This window comes from Mastigoproctus giganteus, chromosome 1 (assembly GCF_048544385.1).
Source record: "Mastigoproctus giganteus isolate SK-2022 chromosome 1, ASM4854438v1, whole genome shotgun sequence".
Lineage (NCBI taxonomy): Eukaryota > Metazoa > Arthropoda > Arachnida > Uropygi > Thelyphonidae > Mastigoproctus > Mastigoproctus giganteus.
In genome coordinates, this window is record NC_143575.1 from 23334105 (window position 1) to 23356190 (window position 22086).

At 39.3% G+C, this 22086-nt stretch overlaps 1 protein-coding gene across 7 annotated transcripts in view; it reads left to right on the forward strand.

Annotated features, from left to right (window-relative positions):
* f (espin protein forked) overlaps positions 1–17375 on the forward strand; it is a 219842-nt gene extending 202467 nt beyond the window's left edge. For 6 of the 7 annotated variants that reach the window (XM_090371952.1, XM_090371969.1, XM_090371960.1 and 3 more), the window contains 3 exons: positions 8079–8246; positions 9006–9097; positions 16634–17375. In XM_090371952.1, the coding sequence (XP_090228078.1) occupies positions 8079–8246; positions 9006–9097; positions 16634–16823 (450 nt within the window). In that variant the 3' untranslated portion in view covers positions 16824–17375. The remainder of the gene's footprint in view (positions 1–8078; positions 8247–9005; positions 9098–16633) is intronic. The other variant, XM_090371977.1, reaches the window with a different exon arrangement.
* The last annotated feature ends 4711 nt before the right edge of the window (positions 17376–22086 follow it).

Consider the following 22086-nt stretch of genomic DNA (forward strand, 5'->3'; position numbering starts at 1 on the left):
GTGATATCAGTTTTAAGAGATATCGATAGACATTGCACGTGCTGGGTTGGTTCCTTGTTGTTGATATGTTGATAGACTTGAGAAGAGTTACTTTCTTTTGGTGAAAACAGCAGAGGAGAATTGTTGTAGAGCTGAGAACGATTAAGAATTTTCAGTCAGTGCCACTTCGTTTCCTTCAGAAAAGTTTGCTCACAGCAGCTTGGAATGTAGATCTGTCGTCGTGGTACAGGCTGCAGCGATACAGAATGTGCGTCCAGGTTTCCTCAGTACCACACAAGCAGAGATTGGTGTCAGACAAGCCAAACTGAAATAGTTTGGAGTTGATGGAGCCGTGCGCAGTAAGTATATACGATGTTGTTAAGCTGGGAGAAAACCATTGGAGGAAGTTCTTGTTGAGAGGGAAGGTAACTGCAGGAACAAAAGATCGGGTGACTTGACCAGTAGTACTGGAATCCCATCGTGATTGCCACAATGATAAGTTCATTCCGGATTCTCCTTATCTCGTCTTTGATGTTAGCAGTTAGACTGCACGAGATGCCGAGAATCTCGCCAGGGACTCTGTGCTTTAGACGATAGCATAGTTCTTTGAAAATGACATGCAGATCTAGTGGTAAGACTCCAGCAAGGACCTGCAGAGCAGCTTATTCAAAAATATCCAAATGATCCGCGCAGCTACTGGAGCTTTCAGAACATCTCCTGTCCAGAGTTTATATGTCGAAGCAGGTGAACCGCCTCTGTCCCTGCGACGAAAGCAATTGTCTCTAAAATATACTTTTAAACTGAAATCCCTGCCAGACAACCCTACGTGGACATGAGTTTTTGAGCCATTATGAGAAACTCTCTACAACACCCGTCACACTGCCAACCGTCACTTTGGTATCTGGGTCCAAGAGCTGCTCAGAGAGCTGAACATCACGGTAAACAATGTTGCTGAATCACCAAAGCAACATCTTCCACCCTGGCATGCTCGCCTTCCATCATGCGATTTCTCCATCAGAAATTGGAGTAAGGCCACCACTCAATCTTCTGTTTACCAACAACTCTATACTGCTCACCGAGTCGAATACTCTGATTTCTTGCCTGTCTTCACTGATGGCTCAAAGTCAGAGTATGCTGAATACGGTGCTGTTTCTTGTATTCTGTGTATCTTGTAAACTCCTCTGACCGTTTGGTCGCCCCGGAGTGTAAACAGAAAATTTATAAAGGCCGCCGTAGCCTAGTGATCAGGCGCGCGGGTGCATAAGTACACGTGCCTTGAGTGACCGGGGTTCAAACCCGTGACTGCTGAATACGGTGCTGTTTCTTGTATTCTTGTAAACTCCTCTGACCGTTTGGTCGTTCCGGAGTATAAACAGAAAATTTATTTATTTATTTTTTTATCTGTCGGATCTGCAGCCGTCTTTCCAGATAGTACTATATCTGGAAATATTCCCCAAGAATGCAGCATATATACCGCTGAGTTGTATGCTATAAAGTTAGCCTTGGGCCATATTGAAACTCATAATTACCAAAGGTGCATGGTGTATACTGACTCATTAAGTATACTACAGGCTTTATCAGGGATTGGGTACAATTCTCACCCATTGCTGACCCGTATCCAACAGAGGTTACATGCTCTTTTTGAGCATTCCTTTGACATCCATTTCTGCTGTATCCTAAGCCACATTGGGATCAAGGGTAATGAATTGGCTGACACCGCTGGCAGATCACCGCAACCCCACAACAACGGCAGTCTGTTAGTTCCTTATACAGACAACAGGCAGCTAATACACTTTGCATTACTCTTCCAATGGCAACAATCTTGGCATGAGCAGGTCACTAACAAGTTATATCAGATAAAGCCTGTTATTCAACATTGGCAATCGAGTCTGCGCAGGAACCGTAGAGAGGAAGTTATTCTAGCTTGCCTCCGCATAGGATATAGTCATCTTACGCATGCATTCTTGCTGGGGGCAGATGACTCTCCTATGCGTGAGGATTGTGACACCTTTTTAACCATTCGTCATATTTTAACCGAATGTCCACGATATAGACAGCAACGTTTTACGTATTTTAACGTTTTTAGCCATCTGACTGAGCCTTAATACTCAGTCAGATCTTATCTTATAACGACAATGTGTTAGCTGTTTTTAGTTTTTTTAAAATCAATAAACCTATTTACTTGTATGTAAATATATCTTTATATTAGTTTACATCGTACATATTTATATTTTTATATATATTGACATAGTGACCTAACAACTACGTCACTACAATTTTTATTGTTATCTAGTATGGGACGTGGTTTTGGCGCATTATAGCCCTAGTTGCTGATGCGCCATTAAAACCCAAACAAACAAACCTGAAAAGCAGCAGAGGACACGGTCCTGCAGGCCCGGAGCGTGGCAAGCAGCATAATCCGTTGAATGGAGATGAGCTTGGAACGGAGTTTAACGTTAACGGCTCTATCAAACCAGACTCCCTATGCATAAGTTGCTATCGGTACGAATACTGCTGTATAATATAGTAAGAGAGTCTTCTTATTTAGTCCCTAGTCCGATTTGGAAATGCGGATAATTGCTGCAGTGAACTTCTTAATCTTCGAGGCGAGGTGATTAAATGAGAGAAGGTTAACCTGTCATCTAAAATTACGCCAAGATGTTTTAATTCAGGTACAAAAGGGATTTTCATTCCGTCTATCTTTATATTAGGAGGTCTTCTGTAATCTAACTTGCCCTTAAAAACCATCAGTTTGGTTTTTGTGGCAGATATTCGCAGTTTATTTATACTGACCACTTGATTAGCTCAGAAAGATTGTTCTAGTTGAAGACGCGACCGACCTGGAATTAGGAGAACCAAATCATCGGCGTAGGCAGAGATATTGTCAGGTTTTTGCATGAGCCAGCTGTCCAAAACTATGTTTCAGAAGAGGAGTCCCAGAACTGATCCCTGGGGGCATCCTCTTGAGATGGTCCTTGAGACAGACTGCTGTTTCGAGATTACTTGGATGAGTCTGTTTTGGAAGTAGCTTCTAATAACTTGGAATAGTTGCTGGGAGCACTTGGTTTTGGTAAGACAATTGAGAGCGCTCTCCCACCAGAGGGAATCGAAAGCTCCCTCGAAGTCAACGAATATGGCCAATTCATATTTAGCCCTCGAAGCTGATATGTGGTTAACTAAAGAGACCAAGGCATCTTCACGGGATTTTCCTTTCTTGAAGCCAAATTGGAATGCAGACGTTAAGTTTTGACCTTCAATTAAATCTGCTACTCAGGGTGTTAACAATCTTTCAAATAGTTTGCCAAAAGAGAGATGGGTCTGTATGCTTTGGGATCAGATTTATTTTTGTCAGGCTTGTGAATAATTTTGATCAAAGCTACCTTCCAGAGATTAGGAAAAATCCCCTCAGTAAGACATTTGTTGTACATAGAAGTATTTCTGGAAAGATTTCGGAAAATTTGATAATTATAGCATTTTCCACAAGATCTAAACCTGGACATTTATGGATATTTATTTTGCTTAGGGCCAGCTTTAGCTCGGGAAGAGTGAAGAGATCCGTTTCATATGAGGAGTGGTAGGTTGAGTTGCTATTCCTGATAGATATTTTTTCTGGAGTTTCTGTTGTGAGATCGTCTAAGGGGAAGCAAGCGATCCAGGATGGCTTTAACCGAGTCATTCCAGTTTGTTGTTTCTGTATAGTTGTTCACTAGCGTTGCACACTTCATGAGAGTGAAACTTGTTTTTGCGGATTTTATATAATAGACCCCAGGGATCAGAATTTCCTGTGGAGTGAACTAAGTGTTGCCAGGAGGCAAGTTTTTGTTTTGCAATTGTATTTACGTATTCTTTCCGCTGGCCTTTATAGATATTTTTTAGTCTGATGACTTCTGGTTCAGGCCAGGACCTTCTCCGTTGAAAGTCTGCGTGCTTTGTGTACTTTTTTGCGCAGAGTGGAGAGTTCAGTTGTCTACCATGGAACTGAAGTATGCTTACTAATTTTCTTCTTAGCGGAGCGTTCTGTAGCACGAATACAAGGCAGCCTGTGCCGACCGGGTGGGTCAAGTGCCTGCCTGGCAACCCAAAGATCGCGGGTTCGAATCCCACCTCGGGCTTGGATCAAAGTACTGCAAAAACCTTGGGAGGTGCATTATGGCCACAGAAGCCGATGCGCCAACAACTACCAAAAAAAAAAAAAAAAGGCAGCCTGTACATAGAATACATATTCTGAGGCATTGAACTGGTTCAAAAGATCGGCGAGTGTCAACGTTAAAATCCTGATGAATTGAAGACATAAATAAAGGCCATTTGATGGTTTTGATAATCTTCTAAGATCTTTTGGGGGAGGAGAAGGAGGGGGGACCTGTAGTATTTGGAAAGAGAGATACCTTAAAAGTGATTGCTCGGTGGTCACTGTTTGTGTAGTCAGTATGTATGGTCCAATCGGAGATCTTCGAGGAAATGGCGGACGTTGAAATGGTTAGATCAATGTTTGATTCTCCGTGGACATTTGAGAAGGTTGGTTGGGTAAGTTGTGCAGATTTAAATTGTAGGTGAATAAAATTTCGTCGAAAATCCTACCTCTGTTGTCCAAGACACTGTTGAATCATAAGAAAGATTTTGAGATTGGGATTTAAAGTAGCAAACACCTGTTCTTAGATATCTCTGTGATAAATTAATATCTGCTGATGGTGGACAATATAATGACAGTAAGTAGAATGAGAAAGTTGGTGTAGAGAATAAAATACAGGTGGAATTTTGATTACACAAGCCAGAGATAACAGTGATATCCAGCTTGTTGTTGAATATGATGATGGCAGATTTAGGATCTGTTTCGGAGGGCAATGATTCTTGAAGTCATGGGATATCCCATAACTTTGGAAGATTGCCCATAAAAGTGCTTACAGATATAAGGTTCCTGAATGCATATAATATCAAATAAATTTTCCGTTGCAATGAACCTGATCTCATCAGCAACGTATCTAGTGTTGTGTATTGATCTGCATGATTGTAAGTTGGAAGGGACAATCTGCTTCGCTGCCTAGCTACGCGGAGAGAGGCACACTGCTCATCTCTGTTCTCGAGATCGCTTGTACGGCTGGTTGTTCGTTATGATTACCAAGAGACCTGCGGGCCAGATAGCTGAGTTTAGATATCATTCTATATTGAGACCTTTGATCTTAATCCGGAAAGAGGAGTGGATGGATGTCTGGTGTGGACCTTGATGGGGTTACCGGGTATGTCGAGCTGCTTCAGAAAGGTTTCAATTTGTTCCACTGTTGTTTCCGTTCATACTCGACTTATAAAAATGCGAGGGCCTTGACCTCCTTTCTCTACGCTGCACCGTTTTAATACCCAGTGTGTGTTAGTTTGAGCCAATAACTGCATCACGATTCTGAGCTGCTTGGGTGAAGGTTTCCTTGCCTTGCTTGGGAGTAACTTTACTACTGATAGGTGCTGATTTCATCCTACATGCTCTTGGTTCAACTGTCTTCTTGGAACTACTTTCAAACTGTATGTGGTGACCATAAGATGTATTTGTTGCATTACTGTTCGTCGTTGGTTGGAAGTAATGTTGTTTGTACGTTCACTGCAGCTGTGTTTTGCTACAGATAGCTTGATTTGGGTTGTGTGGATTTTTTATAGTTCAGTTCTGAACCTCTGACCGCCGCTTTAATTGGTCTTCTGGTGTTCACCAGAAGACAAATTCAAGGAGAAATGATGCATTATTTCTCCTTGTGGAGCTGATATCTGGTGTGCAGTCTACTTCGGTCGATTTACCTGAAAAGGTCTGTCACCACTTAATAAGGAATCTGGAGTTTTTCTTTGCGCGTTTTTTTTTTTTTTTTTTTTTTTGATAAATTCTAAGTAGTCAGAATTCCTTAGCATTTCTTCTAGAAGACTAGAGACCTCAAGAGCAAGTTTATTATTAATCGGCACCTTAGATTGCTGTGGTACAGTCTCACTAGGTGTGGAAGAGACAGGATCTGACTTTTGAGTAGGGCTTCCTTTTCTTTAGTTGAGCTATTCCGGGTATAACACGCGCACCCGGCCGTCCACATGGTGCAACATGAAACGTGATTCATCGGACCAGACGACCTTCTTCCAATCACTCAAGGTACAGTTTCGATGCTCGCGTGCCCATTGTAGGCGCTGCTAACCGCGTGCCCATGCTAACCGCGGTTCACCGGCGAACCGCGGTTAGCATGGGTACTCGGGAGCAGCCTGCGTCTACGCAGCCCCATTTTCATCAGTGTTCGATGTACTGTGTGTTGTGACACATTACTCCCGTTACCAGCAGTCCAACTACCGGCGAGTTGCGCCACAGTCGCCCTTCTGTTGCCACGTATCATCCGGGAGAGCCTTCGCTCACCTCGAGCAACGATGAGCCGTGGTTGATCAACACCTCGCCGGCGGTTCGTGGGTTCCCCCTCCTCGGACCACTTTCGGTAGGTACTAACCACGGCTGACCTTGAGCATCTCACCAGCCGTGCCGTTTCGGATATGCTCTGACCCAGTCGACTGTGCATTACAATTTGGCCTTTGTCAAACTCGCTTCAGTCTGCTGCCTTTCCCATATGAGAACAAGAGTAACACTGATTAACGGAGCTCAATATCAGGTGTTTTTCATACCGTGTCCCGACTCGTGCACGCGCCGTGGTTCACCTGCAGTTGCTTCGATTTGCATAACGACTCGCTGGTTATAATGTTTTGGCTCATCGGTGTATATTCGAGCAGCATACCAATTCATGACTGGCCATATTATTGTATTCTGCTATTACAAGGGTTAGAGATCTGGTTACAGTGTAAAAAAAAATACTTATCCTTTTGGGCAGTTCATCCCGTCTGCTAAGAACTACTGTCTGCGTAATAAAATAATCACAAGGGATCATCCATATATTATGCACATTAATTCTAGTAATGTAATACGAAATTTAGCATGATCTGCTTCTCTGTCATACATCGCGTATTAAACTCTCCCTCTTTTAAAACGATGGAATATCGAAAGGAATATGGAATAAAAGGAATATCGAAACTATTACGCCTGTTATTAATCTAAGAAGTTTTTTATAACAGTATGCAAGAAAAACAGAGCTTTTTAAAAGAAAATCTTAAGAAGAAAATACTATCTGTCATGCTGGATTTGGAAAAATAATGAATGCAAAATTTAATTGAGATTCGAATTTCTATAAATTTTTAAAGAAAAAGTTTGGAACTTATGGTGAAATTAGGTAGTCAGGTAGATTGTATCTTATACACTGACCCATTACCAATGAAAAACTCTTAGACATATGTGGACGGTCCCTAGTCAACTTATAATAAAAAATGAAATTATCTTTGTTTCGTTTTTAGCTTCCTTCTCGAAAGGAAGGGGGCGTGTGAAATCACCCTATGTTTGTGTGTGTATCCCCACCCCTCAATAACTTTACAGTACATTACACATTTCGAGTACTAAATGCTCGAGGAATAATACGTTATGGGTTGAAATGAACTATATAATATCGGTGTAAACACACCATAGTTTACCCATAAATAAACAGCCACAATATGAGATAAAATCAAACGATGCCGTTACACTAATGTAGTTAAATTTATGGGTAAACTATGGTGTATTTACACCGATATTATATAATTACGGATTTAGTAACCTAGAAGGAAATGGTTTTACTTGGTTCTCTCTCTTTTCAAGACTTCAAGTACACTCCATTTTAAAAGCATTGGAAAGTAGATTTCGTAATTCTACTTAGACTTTGTTTATTCTTTTAAGGTTCAGTTTATTTCCGACATTAACAATGTTTAGGAATGCGAATGAACGAAACGAACGCCAGCTACCGCAAAATGAATCCAGAACTGCTTCCAGTGGGACATTCGCCAAACCATAAATGGAGAAAGTGGAAGAGCCAGATTTTCGCACGAAATAATCTTCGTAGTGTTTGTAAGCCATTTAGTCCCTATGTGTTACTTTAACTATCGATAAGTTGTGCCGTCATCCACCCTAACTCCCCTGTGTACGACTAACCAGCTAACCTAAGTGTTTTGTATCGTATTAAATATACTTTCTGCGGGCCAAGATGTTACAGATGTGAATCTGCTTTCTATAGGATAAAAAGAAGACTGCCGATCTGGCACAGCAGTTCCGTCCCGAGAACTTTGTTGATCAGATTCCTGAAACGGACAGCAATGGTTGCTTAATACCCCCCTGGAAAAGGCAGATGCTAGCTAAAAAAGCTGCAGAGAGGTCACGAAAGGAAGCAGAAGAACAAAGGCAGGTGAGTACGCCCAAGAGGTAATCCTGTCCTTTATAAAAGCATTTTGAAACTAACAATATGGAAGTTGCATTCAAATTCATCGATCTTCTAACCACACAGCACATTAGCTATCGCCCAATGAACTCTGCACCCAATCTAAGCACATTAGCCCAACGACAATTCCTCGCACCACACGCCACAATGGCTTAAGGTATGTGAATTTTTCACTTTGATTAGTCTGCTGAAATTGTCTTTAGCTGCACGTAGTTGATAAGCATTTTTTGTTCTCCTTTAGATTTATTTTTCTTATTTCAAAAAATTTTACTACCATTTGTCGATAGTGCGGGATGAAAACTAAAGTCCAAATCCATTATCTACATTTTGTAGATTGGTGAAGCGAAATCAGGATAATCGTAGCCTTTCACAGCCATTAACTCCCTTTTGAAATAATTTGGATGTGGACTTGAGTTCTTTCCCACTTTATACAAAAACCATTTGGACAAGTTTTTAATGACTTCAGTCGTGCATAAAATTGCAGGTTGGACAAAAAAATGGACACCATTCGATGAGACCGATGCACGGCGCAACTTCACAGCTGTTTTTATTGCTAAAATGCGACTTTGCATGATTAGTCCATACTCGCTTTCTGTCGAAAGCAAAATTCAGCCTTTGTACAATTGCTGTGGTGTGTCCAAAATTTGTTCAAGACCTGAAAAAATATATTTTAAAATACTCAATTTGATGCAACCCAAGAAATATTAAAAGTTGTTTCCTTTCCAGAGAGAAGCGGAAGAAAAGAGGCAGAATGCCATTCCTGCGTGGAAGAGACAGCTAATTCAAAGAAAGGAAGGTGTGAAGACTACAAACTTCAGGTAATTTTGGGATTTTAAATTGCGTGGGGCCTCATCTGACTTCTAATGTATTCGCAAATGCATTTTAGGTTTGCCATTTTCTGAAATGAAAAGTTAACGTTAATGTTTTTTTACCAGTTAAGTCCGATTCGTAATTAATAAACACGAATCTATTCGAAAAACGCTTTGCATCCTTTTGCAAACAGAATGATTCTTTGACTGAAAACTCCTTATCCATTTTTCTGTGAGCCCTGACAGGACCTGCGTTTCTTCCAACAAAAAATCTTATTTTGGAAATCTCTTCCTACTCTTGCTCGCATCATTCTCATGCTTGTCAACCTAAGTTGGCATATATCCTGTACATCTGAAATTGATTAGCATCGTTCCTTTGCATAAGATCTATGAAAAAGGTGTCTTAAACTAGAGGCCACTCTGCATTGGAAATTATTAAAGTACTCTTACTTCTCCAGAACCAGCATGGTTTTTAAAAAGGTAAATCTCCTCTCACTCTTGTGAGAATCTCTCTCTCAGAGGAGAACAAGTCGATGTTATTACACTAACCAAGAGAGGGATTTCGACACTTCCCAAAACGTAACAGCTGAACGTTTATGGATGAATGTCTTTCAGAACATGGCCGTTCTGGAGATTGCCAGCCCTTTGAAATTTAGCCCACTTCAAGGTATCCTGTGGAGCCTCTGTTAACGATCGTGATTACTTCCAGAAAATGTTAAGTTTTTATCTATGAAGAGATGTGAAACTATCCTTCAGTACTACTGTCGCCTTTTTGGTCTTGGTCGAACTGCAAAGGTCAAAAAATTTCATGAAATGGATGAACTGTTCTGATCCCAGAAAGAGGAGGAAAAAGGTGATCTCCTTATCTAATCAAAAACCAATTAGTTACAAAAAATCCTAGCGTAATTTTTATTACCTTCTCTGAATTGGGTAATTCTCGTAACGATATTTAAAATATGGTTAAATCCACTCCCTTAATTAAAACGGATTACAGTTTCCGTGCCCCAAAATTACAGTTCGGCCACTTGCTGTTTGGATTCTTACCTTTAATAGAATATTCCTCTCTCTTAATTTGGCCTCATTACGGAAAACAGTCCAATATGCGTGCATCCGTTAAGAGGAGATAGTGAGAGAAGAAAAATTAATAAAAAAAAATAAATAATTTTATTTTCATTTGTTCGTCATTCTATTTTTACACTTTCACTTTGTTGTTTTTGTTTTTCCACGCTGATGAAGAAATGGACATCTGCAGACTACACGTACCTCGATTAAAATAAAATAAAAGTTGCTCTCAACCTAATAAAACTCCAGGTTTGAATTGTTAAAGCTGCTTCCAGTCGTGAGCATGCATATTCCACCAGACATGTGGTCTACAGAAAGACTATCATTAATATTGTGTGCTACAAATAACGGTGGTCTGGATAGGAGGAGGTGGATGAATGCCATGACTAAGTGATTTATTGCGTAAGATGTTAGGGTGCTCACTGTCGAAGGTGTGTGAAATGTCAAGGTGCAAAATCTATTTCATGCCCTTTATTTAAATTGTAGCGAATAAAATGCGCGAAATAAACTGGATTCGACACGGTTATCTCCTAGCAAAAAGCTCATTTTGCCTCGAGTTCATTGCCTTCTTACTGGATAAAATTAATTTCGTTAAATTACTTTACCACTGAGACGAAGGAGACAGAGTGATAGCAATCAGCTTTACTTTATCCGTTTAAATTTATCACAGACAATTGGTGCCAAGTTTGGAACTGTTGCACACTCTCGAAACTGACGATATTACAAACAATGAAAAATGAACTTGTGGTTTATTGCAACATAGAATGCTTTCCATTTGTTGGCATTGATCTAATTATTACTAACCTGAATGGTGTATTACAGGGTTCTTTCTTGGGTTCCCCTTTTCTACATTCAGGTTACACTGACTGGTACAACGTGAGTTGGAAATGCGAGTGGATGCCGACCCTAAAAAGTCGGTTTCAAGGCATTGAAACAACTTTCATCAGACCCTGAACAAATGAAAGATATGCCTATAGCTGTTTCTGCTAAAACTGCCATTGTTGTCTGTAGTAGCTGGATCGGCTACTACAGACACTACTTCCCCAACCACCTGCCCTCTTTCAAGGTTGAAATTGCGCTGGACGTATTAAGTAGCCTCTTTCGGCTGCATTTGTATGCATTTCGTCTCTGCTAACGTGTTTACATTCGTTAAATTTGCAGTTTTGTTGATAGTTGCTGTCATCTTGCGTTATCATTCCCGTTCGCAGAAGTGGATCAACCGCTCAAAAGTGGTTTACTGAAGCGTAAAATGTTGATATAAATAGTAATGTAAGTACCGAAATTTATAATACCAGTGGAAACATGCAGTGACAATGAATATCTGAAAATGGGATTTATTTGACCCGTGATCCTTTCCCCCCCCCCCATGTGTCGTCTGCTATGAAACTTTATTAAATGATACCAGGAAGACTTCAAAGCTTTCGCGAAATTTTCAAACAAAGCATATGAAGTGTCGTGTAAATCAATCGAGTTTGCTTTCTGTCCAGAAATCAATGATTTCTGTTAAGAGCGGAGAAGACACCAAAACTACAGGCGCATTGTTTGAAAGTCGTGCTCCTCATAGCAAAATCAGGTAAATGTCACAATATGGCTGAAGAGTTTTTGTAAAGTCAGGCGCAAAATTAATGACAATTTTGCTCGGAGAGAAGGCAGAACGAGCTATTAAGAAAATTCCTTTGTCAGATGACAACTGTTGAACGTCGCATGGAATCAGTGTGGAGGAGCAATTATCGCGTGAGGTGCTAACAAAACCACTGATGCCCAGAGTATGAACCAACTCTTGGCCCATGTGGGGATGTATATGCGATTGAGAAGGGCTCGACGACTTTAGTTCAGTTCATTTCCGTTAAGTTAACGATTATTTTATGAGCAATGATGTGGACTAGAAAGGGTGCGTTGGGATCAAGCAGTGATGGAGCACCAGGGGAAAAGTGCTCGCAAGAGTTTTTGAATTGAGGGATGAGATAAAACCACCCAGCAAAACTGATGCTAATAAAGACTTTTCTATGATTTCAAGTGGCCTGCCTCAGCGATATCTTGAATAGCCCAAACTTCAGAGCCGAAATATCATGATTTCCACTGTGCAGGATAAGATATCAGGATTTCTTCAGAAGACCGAACTGTGGTGCTAATGGTTCCATTGCCACAACTCTGTAAAGTGTTCCTTTGGTACGTTGAAACCAAAAAGTAGATTAAAGATGAAACCAAAAAGTAGATTAAGAATCTATTAGCGGCCACCTTCCAGTTAGTGAAGCTTGATATGCTCGTCAACTTAGCGTATGACGGAATGCTAAAGGTAATCTTCAGCGAAAAATCTCTCCAGAATTTCTGTGTCCATATTCGGTCCAATATCCAAAAATATTTGGATATTGGACCGACTTGCAATTGGGAGTTTTGATTTTTAAATTTAATAGAAATCAATACTAAAGAAGTTAGTTAATGTACGTAAGCAGTTCGTTACATTTCGAGCGCGTTTCGATTTTTATCTTAAATAAAATTTTTCTTTTTCTGAGTTTAATAGAAGCGAAAAGTAAATATCTCCTTTTCAATTAATTACTAAGATTACAACTTTATATAACACTAAACTTAGCCATTCAATTTATGCGCACTTGGCTTCGAAATGACGATTACAAAAGTGGGCATGCAAGACGACACGTTCAACGGAATTGATCACCTCAACAAATGCGAGACGCCGATTAACATGGTGTAAGGAGCGGGCGCGAATCCTTGTAGAGCAGTGGAAAACAGTCCTATGGACAGACGAGTCGAGGTTCACTCTACCAGTCTGATAGCCGTTCCTGGGTGTGGCGAATGCCAGGGGAACAGTTCCTTCCTGATTGTATCCTCCCAACAATGAAATTTGGTGGGGGCAGTGTCATGGTATGGAGCTCCTTTCATGGCTTGACCCATTAGTCGTTATCGACAAAACCATGAATGCTGTGCAATACCAGGACAGCCTGGAGAATTATGCACTTCTAACATTATGGCAATACTTCGGGGAAGGCCCATTCCTGTATCAGAAAGACAACACGCCATGCCATATTGCTCGGGTCGTAACAGAGTGGTTTGAGGACATGGGTGTGGAAAAGTTGGATTGGCCAGCTCAGAGTGCTGATCTGAACGGATGTATTAGATTGTACAGTACGTACACGTCGGGATCGTCCAAAGAACAAGGCCGAACTGGTGGCTGCGTTAAAGGCCGAGTGGAGGAACATATCACATGGCATTTATAAAAAGCCGGTTGAGAGTATGCCGCGAAGATTTGAAGGCTGTCATAAAAGAAAAAGGTTTCAGCACAAATATTATATGACAAAATAAAAGCTCTTTTTGTCTAAAGGCAGGTGTCCGGATATTAATGGTAGGGCAGTGTATATCTATCTCTTCACAAGCAACAGCACGTTCACGAGTCTTATACAAAAATATAACCTATGAATTTTTAATAAAATTTTTATTAAAAATCTCTCGCATATAATAAATAAAATTTATTTATTAAAATAAATAAATATTATAAGATTTTTTCTATCAAAAATAAAAATCCAACCTTTATAAATCAAATGATAAATAATATAAACAATTCATACAAAAATATAGATAACTTTTTTTTTGGAAATATTGTTTGCAGTCTGAAAACTGAAGAGAATAAAATTAGAAACTCTGCAATAAATGCAGTATTAACTTTTATGTTTTATGGGGGGCGTTTAATGGCGCATAAGCTACTATGGCTATAATGCAATGTTTTATTTATTTATTTTTTCAGCGTGACGTAATTTTTGAACAACGCCTAAAGCTAGTACTGCATAGTTTAAAGCGAAATGTCAGTTTTCTCATAACACAGCATTTTATAGTTTTTCTCATAATAGATTTTTTCTCATAACACCAAATTTGTCTTCTCCTTGAGAATATAATTCTTTCTCCAGGTGTCGCTCGTTTGGGGAGGTCACATTGGGGCGTATTCAGGGGTGGACAGAAGGGGCATATGCCCCCCTCCAAACCAAAATTTTGAAATTAAAGAGAAAACGCAGGAGGCGTTTAAAAAAAAAGAACCTCAAAAGCATGGTGGCCATGTTTCCCCCCCCCTACGATGATACCTGGATACGCCACTGGGTCACTTCGAATCCGTCATTGACTGAAAGAATTTCTAACTGAAATTCCTTCAGTATTTGCATATTCACTATAGAGTGCAAATACAAGTAGCCCTCGTTTTGCGCAGATTCGCAATAGCGCCGATCACTAACCACAACGCCATTTTTATTTATTTTTGTAATTTTTTTATAAATTGAAAGTTTTAAGTCGTCAGACAATTTATTGGCATCATACTGTGCTATGTATCGTGCACTGTTCACGTGATTTAGGATAATCTGAGGCGATCAGCAATTAGAACATCCGTATCATAGATGAGAAAGATTCCCGCCCGCAAAGTAACCACTCGTGGATGCGGTAGTAAAGGTCCATGCAGTGAACCATTCGTTGGTGGTTGTTTACTCTATTTACGCGTGTTGGAAATTTATTACGCTAGCATTTTTTATTCATTGTGCTATTAATAAATTAAATAAAAATAGTGATATCCGTGTGCAGTTTTTGCCAATCTTGTTATAAAGTATTTAATTTAATAGAATAAAGAAACGTCGTGTCTGGTAAAAGAAGTTCATTGAATCCTAGTGCAATATTCGGAGGATGGAATTTGGTGAAAGCTGCCCTAATGTGTGTAGGGCTATGAATATGCCTCCATCGATTATTACTACAATTATGAAGAATGCTAATAAAATAAAACAATCGATGCAAAGTGGTGGGTAAAATTTTTTTGTGCCCGGAACCTAACCCTGTGATTTCCGATTGACTCCGTTATATAAAGGGTTCCATTTGCGTCTGTCCCCCAGGAACCTAACCCCGACGTAAATCGAGGGCTACCTGTACTGAACATTACAGGCAAAATAAAATTTGCATACAATTTGTCAGTCTGACTGTACTGTTGATTCAGTTCCGCTCCCGGTTCTACATATAGACAAACATCACGTAGTCAGTATGATTTCTTAACTGCTTCAGTATACAGTATTTTTGATGCCTTTTAAGAATTTTTATTTTTTTTTAATGAAAGCCCAAAACACAAGAGGGACTAGAACCTATAGCACCGTGCATGGAGCCGACCGGGTTAGCCGGGTGGGTAAAGTGCCTGCCTAGCAACCCAAATGTCGCAGGTTCGAATCCCGCCTCGGGCTTGGATCAAAGTACTGCAAAAAACAAAAAAAAAAAAAACCTTGGGAGGTGCATTATGGCCACAGAAGCCGATGCGCCAACAACTACAAAAAAAAAAAAAAAAAAACCGTGCATGCGTGAGAAGATGAAATAAGATATTTGTTGGCATTAAATGAAGTTGGAGATTTGGATACAAGCCAATTGCGATATGCAACATTCTTATCTTGAATAGCCTTAGCACATTTATTGGAAAACGAAGGTTTAGATAAAGGACGAAATCTACCGGTTACTTGTAAGGGTTGTTGTTTGTAAGAAAAAGATCAAGCATGTTGGTTGTGTGGTTAGGATTGTCTGGTTTTCTGGTAAGTAAATGAATAATCCGTAAGATGATTTCAGTAGTAATTTCAAAATGCCTCAGCATCTCTCCCAGCTGGGTCGGTGTGACTAGAAAACGGAAGCCAGCTGGAGTTGTGAACATTAAAATCACCAAGGAAAATTACCTCACTGTTAGGGAAGATGGACTGGAGAAAGTCAAGTTTCAAGTGATTAGTGGAGTGGAGAGAACGATCAAGGCAACAGATGAATTTGACAGAGTGTAGTAGAAATATTCCAAAAGAGGAATTCCAAATTACTGTCTCAGAACGGACATATGCACAAGTAGCACTTTTGAAGCGAATAACTCGGACAACTGAGATGAGCAGTGGTTGAATCAACCGATAACTGAGATTCTGTCAGAAAAAGTACATGGGGTTTGGCAGACTGTGTGGAAATGGGCACATCATTGAGATTGGAACTGAGACAACGTCTATTTATGAAATGAATGAGGAAGTGTTTAAGAATTTATTTCATCCTTCAATTATTGCTTATAAATTTAGTATTCTTTTAATGCAAGGCAGTCATTTTAATATATTCGATGATACGCCAGGTCTTGTGATCATCTTGTAATATAAGAAAGTCGCAGGCATGATGGTGCCTGTATTTTTGCAGTAGCGTTTATAATTTTCTTGTAGTAGTAGCGAACCTACTGGAATGAGACAAAAAAAAAAAAAAAAAAAAAAAAAAACACCCTTATGTTAGAACTAATTACACCCACCCCATTCAATGGGGTTGGCCGAGTAAACTGAATTTGATGGGGAATAATTGCGAAATAGATGTACGATTAATTAACTGTCAAAACACAATTAAATACAAAACTCAATACTGTAATTAATTGTCAAAACACAATACAGTTCTACATTTTACGGTATTATACTGAGAGCTTAGGACTAATAGAACCCTTTATTTTTCCAGTAACCTCAACGGCACGTCCCCGGCTGTGAAGCCAGCGCAGACTGTTGCCATAGTCAAGGAAACGACCCACAGTGAACCGAAGAGCACCCAAGAAGAGCCCCCAATAAGGAACGAAGTTTGCGATGACGAAGTCCGACCACCCAATCCGTGGTTCCAGCAGCTGCGCAAGACCAACAGTGTTTACTGGTGACACGCGGTGTCCGTCCTAACCTCAAAAGAAACAAACTGTGGGCACTTTAGTGTCAGCCATACTTGTGAATAGACGTACTCACCCCTCCCCTTGCACTGTACAGCACCACAATGAAGGTGGGGCGTTGGTGATTGGAGGAGTATTACCTAAGAGTAACTCGGAGCCACGGAATTCCATTGCATGGTACTAAAAGACATTCCGTCCGTTTAACATTGCTATACGAGACGATTGAGAGGATAAACTACCCGGTGTTTATTTTTTTCTACCATCCCTCTGCCTATATGTATAGTATTTCCACTACCATTGAGTTCCCCTTTGCAACCATCCGTGGTCCAAAGCTAAGTCAGCTGTATATTTCCTGTGTGTGCTGTCCAGTAGTTAGATAGCTAAAACTATACTGGTACGAGGCTATGTATACTGAGCTACGCTTTACCTCATTGTTAACTTTTAATCTGTCCAGAACACGGGATCGAATCGGGTTTGATCCTAAAAGAATGAACAAACCACTAATGGTGTACTTGGAAATTTGTTTATAATTTCATTTTTGTATGGTGGCGGTGCTAAAGCATCAATAAAGTTTCTGACATGTTCGTTTGTGCTATTTTTTTTTTTTTTTACTTATTATCATTTTCTTTTTTACATGCTACTGCTTCAATGAAAGATTTTATAGCAGCACAAAGTACGTGTGTCATAATGCTGCCTTACCCCGGTGGTCAACTAAAAGGATGCACAAGTACACATGCCTGAACGACCATGGTTCAAGCTCGCGTGATTGCTAAATATGGTGTTGTCTTATATTGTCTATCTTCTGAACTCTTGATCGTGTGGTTGTCCCGGAGTATAAAGACTTTTTTAAAATTTAAATTAATTTTATTTAAATTTTTTTATTTTATTATTATTTTTTTACATGGTATGAGCAGACTGGCAAATTGGGGCATCTTATTAAGCTCGTCACTGCCTCATTTGTCCGGAATCAGATTAATTAGGAAAAGATCAAACTCGTTTCACTTGCCAAAACAATAAGAAAGCTGCGTGTAACTAACCTTCATTCACTCTCAACTGTAACAAGGACACTCGCATGGCGTCTATTTAACTATTTTAATTATAAAAAAATCAATTTTTAGTTGTGCTAAAGCCAATTAAAAAATATCCAACGAAAATAAATGAAACTAAAAGTTTTTATCGTACTGTTAGAATTTAAGATTACTGACCCCCCCCACCCCTCCTCTCAATTCAGCTCAGATGCTGGCGTAGCGTCTAGGGGATGCAACGTAAACGTCTATTTTCGCCATCTGTTTACGGCAAGTTAGACATCTGTCGCTGGGGTCTAACTGACTCCACGCGAGATTGGGAATTTCTAGAAAGTAGATGCTTTTGCTCACCTGGCGTCTGGTAAACGCCAAACAAATTTCATGTCACGTAATTAATAGTGTATCGAAATGAAAACTGAAAATAGAATATAACCAATTAGAGAACATCAGTTGGGATGGACGCAGTTTTATTTCCAGATTTAAACAAATAACAAAAAAATTAAGTGACGTTTGTCAGACGCCATGTAGCAGATGAAAGTTAAACAAATTTATGACTTTAAAACACTCACATAGTAACCGACTAAAAAAAATAAAAACTTGACTCCGTTAACTCCCTCTTGAGCTTTTTTTTCTAAAAAAAAAAAAAAACATGCAGCTAAATTACATTTATTGTGGGTGATGTCTTTACCAAGTCATTGTTATTTTTAGATGGAGATTTAAAACATGTCCTTAGTAGAAGCAGTAGATTTTCCGGTTTGCCATGAACTATATTCGACAAAAGCCCAGAACCAGGAATCGAAATTGATTTTAATTCTGAAAAGCGTGAGTTTCAGCTCTTAAAAAGTCACGAATACCTATAATTCGTTTTCTCAACATCTGTTTAAAAAAAAAAACAAATCGATCTTCCAAATCACCATAATTATTTATCAAGGTTAAACCTTCTGACATTCTTATTTTCTTCAAAACAAGTCGTATTAGAGCTACTCTTAACAGTTAAAGTAAACTTAGCGAGATGCGTAAATAACCATTGTACACACAACTGGTGTAACTAATACTGCATCATTACGCCTTGCTTCCTCTAGTACGTATCTTTCATACCTCTTCTGCTTGAATTGTAGTTACATGAAGCGTCTTGAATTATAGCACTTCTCGCTTTCCGAGAAGTGCAGTACCAAGGCAGCTTATGGTGAGGTACCTTCACATATGAGCATTTCTATTCCTCTGAAACATTCTTCAGACCAGAACACCCTTCTTCCAGTCATCCGCTGTCCCAACGGTAGTGTTCGCAGCACGGGGATGAAGTGCAGACGTCTGTGATATGCAGTCAGGAGTTGGACGCTTGATCAGCCATCTACTTTCGATGATTGATCATGCATCTACCTTTGATGGCTGATTAAAATAAGTTCGCTGTATCGTGACCGCTTATTAAACTCGTCAATGCCTATCAGCTGTTGACATAGCCACTCGTGGACTTGACTGGATTCACCTAGCCGCGCTTTTGTTTTTCGTGGTGCAGCCCACTTGCTCCTGCAAAGTTAGGAACTTAGTGTCCTTTCAGGCTTGGAAACACATTTTCAGAAAGATGTGGCTCTCTTGGAGGTGGTTACACAAAAGGACGATGAGATTGGTTAAGGGCACAAAGGAACCATTCTTATCAAAAACTTGAGTCTTGTAAGTCAGCGTTTGGAAACCCGGCGTCTGAAGAATTTTTTTTTTTTTTTTTATCAAGGTGTTTTAGAGGTGTTAAGCCAAACGCCAATGACATTTTTACATTATTCGCGTGACCCGCAAGGGAGCAAACATTTAAACCGAGAGGGAATAATTGTAGAATGTTTAAGTTTTCTTTCAAAAGAGTGATTGGCTATTGAAATAAATCTACATCTGCCCTTCTGGAAGTTGCAAGTTTATCTAAATTTTGGAGTTGAGCAAATATGTGAAAAAAATAAGCCAATTAAGAAAGGTAAAATTAGTCACGTTCATTTTTGTTTTTGTCGGTTTTTAGGACGGTTCTCCATAAGCTTGCTTCCTTCCTTCTTTTTGCTAGTACTAATACTAAATTATGGCATCAGACCAAATATGACGTTTGTAGCTGCTAAGAGGTAGTCAAATGACATATGAAGGATAATCGGAGCATTTTAAATCTTCGAATTTCTGTCCTTAATTACTTTCAAAATTTCATCTTTATACTAAATTTAATAGATACAAACTGAATGCAAGTTTCACCTTTATAATAAAGTTCTGCTAGGAGAGTATTCTCTAGTTTGATGAAACATTAACCGCTCAAACTCCTACACTACGTGAAGTCTGCCATTAACATTTCTAAATTCAGATTTCCACATCATTTATATTAGAATAATGTTAATTTCGATCCCTAAACTGAATCCTGCCTTATTTCCAGCAACAAACTGTTTCACCTACCTCCAGCTAGATATTACGCAATCTTAAGTATTGCGCCCATAAAACTAGGATTATTCTTTTATTCTAGACGATAATTTTATTTGTAGTGGCTGTTAAATCTGAGTAAATCTAAAATCGGCCCTATCATACAATACTGTCCTACGTCTCAGAACGATTTCCCTCCGATCAAAAAAAAAAAAAAAACACTTCCATGCTAATCAAAAGACACGATTAGTCAATGATCTACTTTTCACAAATCTGTCGCCTCCTAGCACACAGCAGTTTAGTTCTATTGCTCAATAACAATTATGCACAGTTAAGGAAAGGACTGGTTAATATAATATGAAAAATATCCTTGGATTACCTAATGCAGAGCTGTCTTGGTAGGCACGGTGGTTACGATCGCCGTTCTTGAACACTATGTTGAAAAGGGTTGAATTCGAAATCCATGGAAAACTTATCAGTTTTTTTTTTTTTTGTTGTTTTTTTTTCCCAGAGGGTGGGAGGATTTAGTTGGGTGAGGGTTGCATGGTTTTTTCTGGTTTTCGCCCGTATCTATGGTTACCTCGTTCTTTCTCATATTTACAGAATGGAAAAATGGGCTAGCTACATTAAAACAAAGAATCTTCGATATCAAATGAAAACGAGGAATTAAAATGATATTTTCAAGAAATTATTGTAAAACAAAGCAGTTTTATGCTCTGATACACTTTTTTAATACTCGCTCTTATTTTAAAGTGGAGTGTATACAAAGATACTTTAAGAGTTCCAGGGACGTTGAGAGAAGGTTAAAAAAAAAAAAAAAAAAAAATCTCAAACAACCACTGCCCTAGAAGAAACGGCGATTGACCCTCTTCCTGGATTCAAATTCTAGGCGGTAACTTTTATAGAGGGGTTTTTTTTTTTTTTTTTTTTTAATTATCAAATCGTGGCTGCGTTTCTTGGTCGGCCATTTCAATGCTACAAATCAATTCTTAACCGGCCTTAAGCTTATTCAAGGTAATCTCTGCAGTGTTTCTTAGATGGGGGTTATCCATTAATGAGTATTATGAAATGCCAAATCAAAAAATACTTGGCCGAACCAGAACTTAGCTCGTTAAATATTGGTTTCAGCGCAAATGTGAAAACGAACATTATGATTGTTCGAAACTAACATCACAGGCTTTTAAGCTTTGTATAGTAATGGAACACTCTCAAAGTGATCAAATCTGCAGGTAAGTTTGGTAAAACACATTTAAAATTAATAGCTGGCTGTAACTTTTGACTCAAAAGTCAAGTCGGCACCAGATCCCTGAAAAGGTTCGGCAACCTTTCACGGATCTGGTGCTGAATTGTGTTGGAGTTTAGATGCTAGTGGTAAACTGAGGGAGGTGTATATTTATGAAGAAACTACTTGCTGTTAATTTTCAGAAATGGGTTTACACAGAGTGAGTGCCGTAGGTTGTCTACCTGTGGTCTAAAATATCAGGGGCGTAACAATCACTCCCGCGATGATTCTCCACAGGAGACCATGATATACTTCTGTCAGTTGCCATCCGATTTTCCGTTACGCCCCCGTGATGAAGATGCAGTGAACCCTCCTCTCCCTGACTTCCGACATAAACAGGCTTAGAAATTTTCAAATTAATTTCATTAAAGATCTACAAAGTGGTGGTAAGAATAGTGAGTGAACCATTACACTAGGAAATGCTTTAATCATCTCAACCGTTTTTGTAAATCACTCGAAGAAAGAGGTTAGGGCAAGAGCTATCCTGTATGTCATGTGTCCAGCATACTCAAGTATTCGAAAACATTATTCAAAAGGCTCTATTTGACAGGAAGGCTGGCTTAATCTT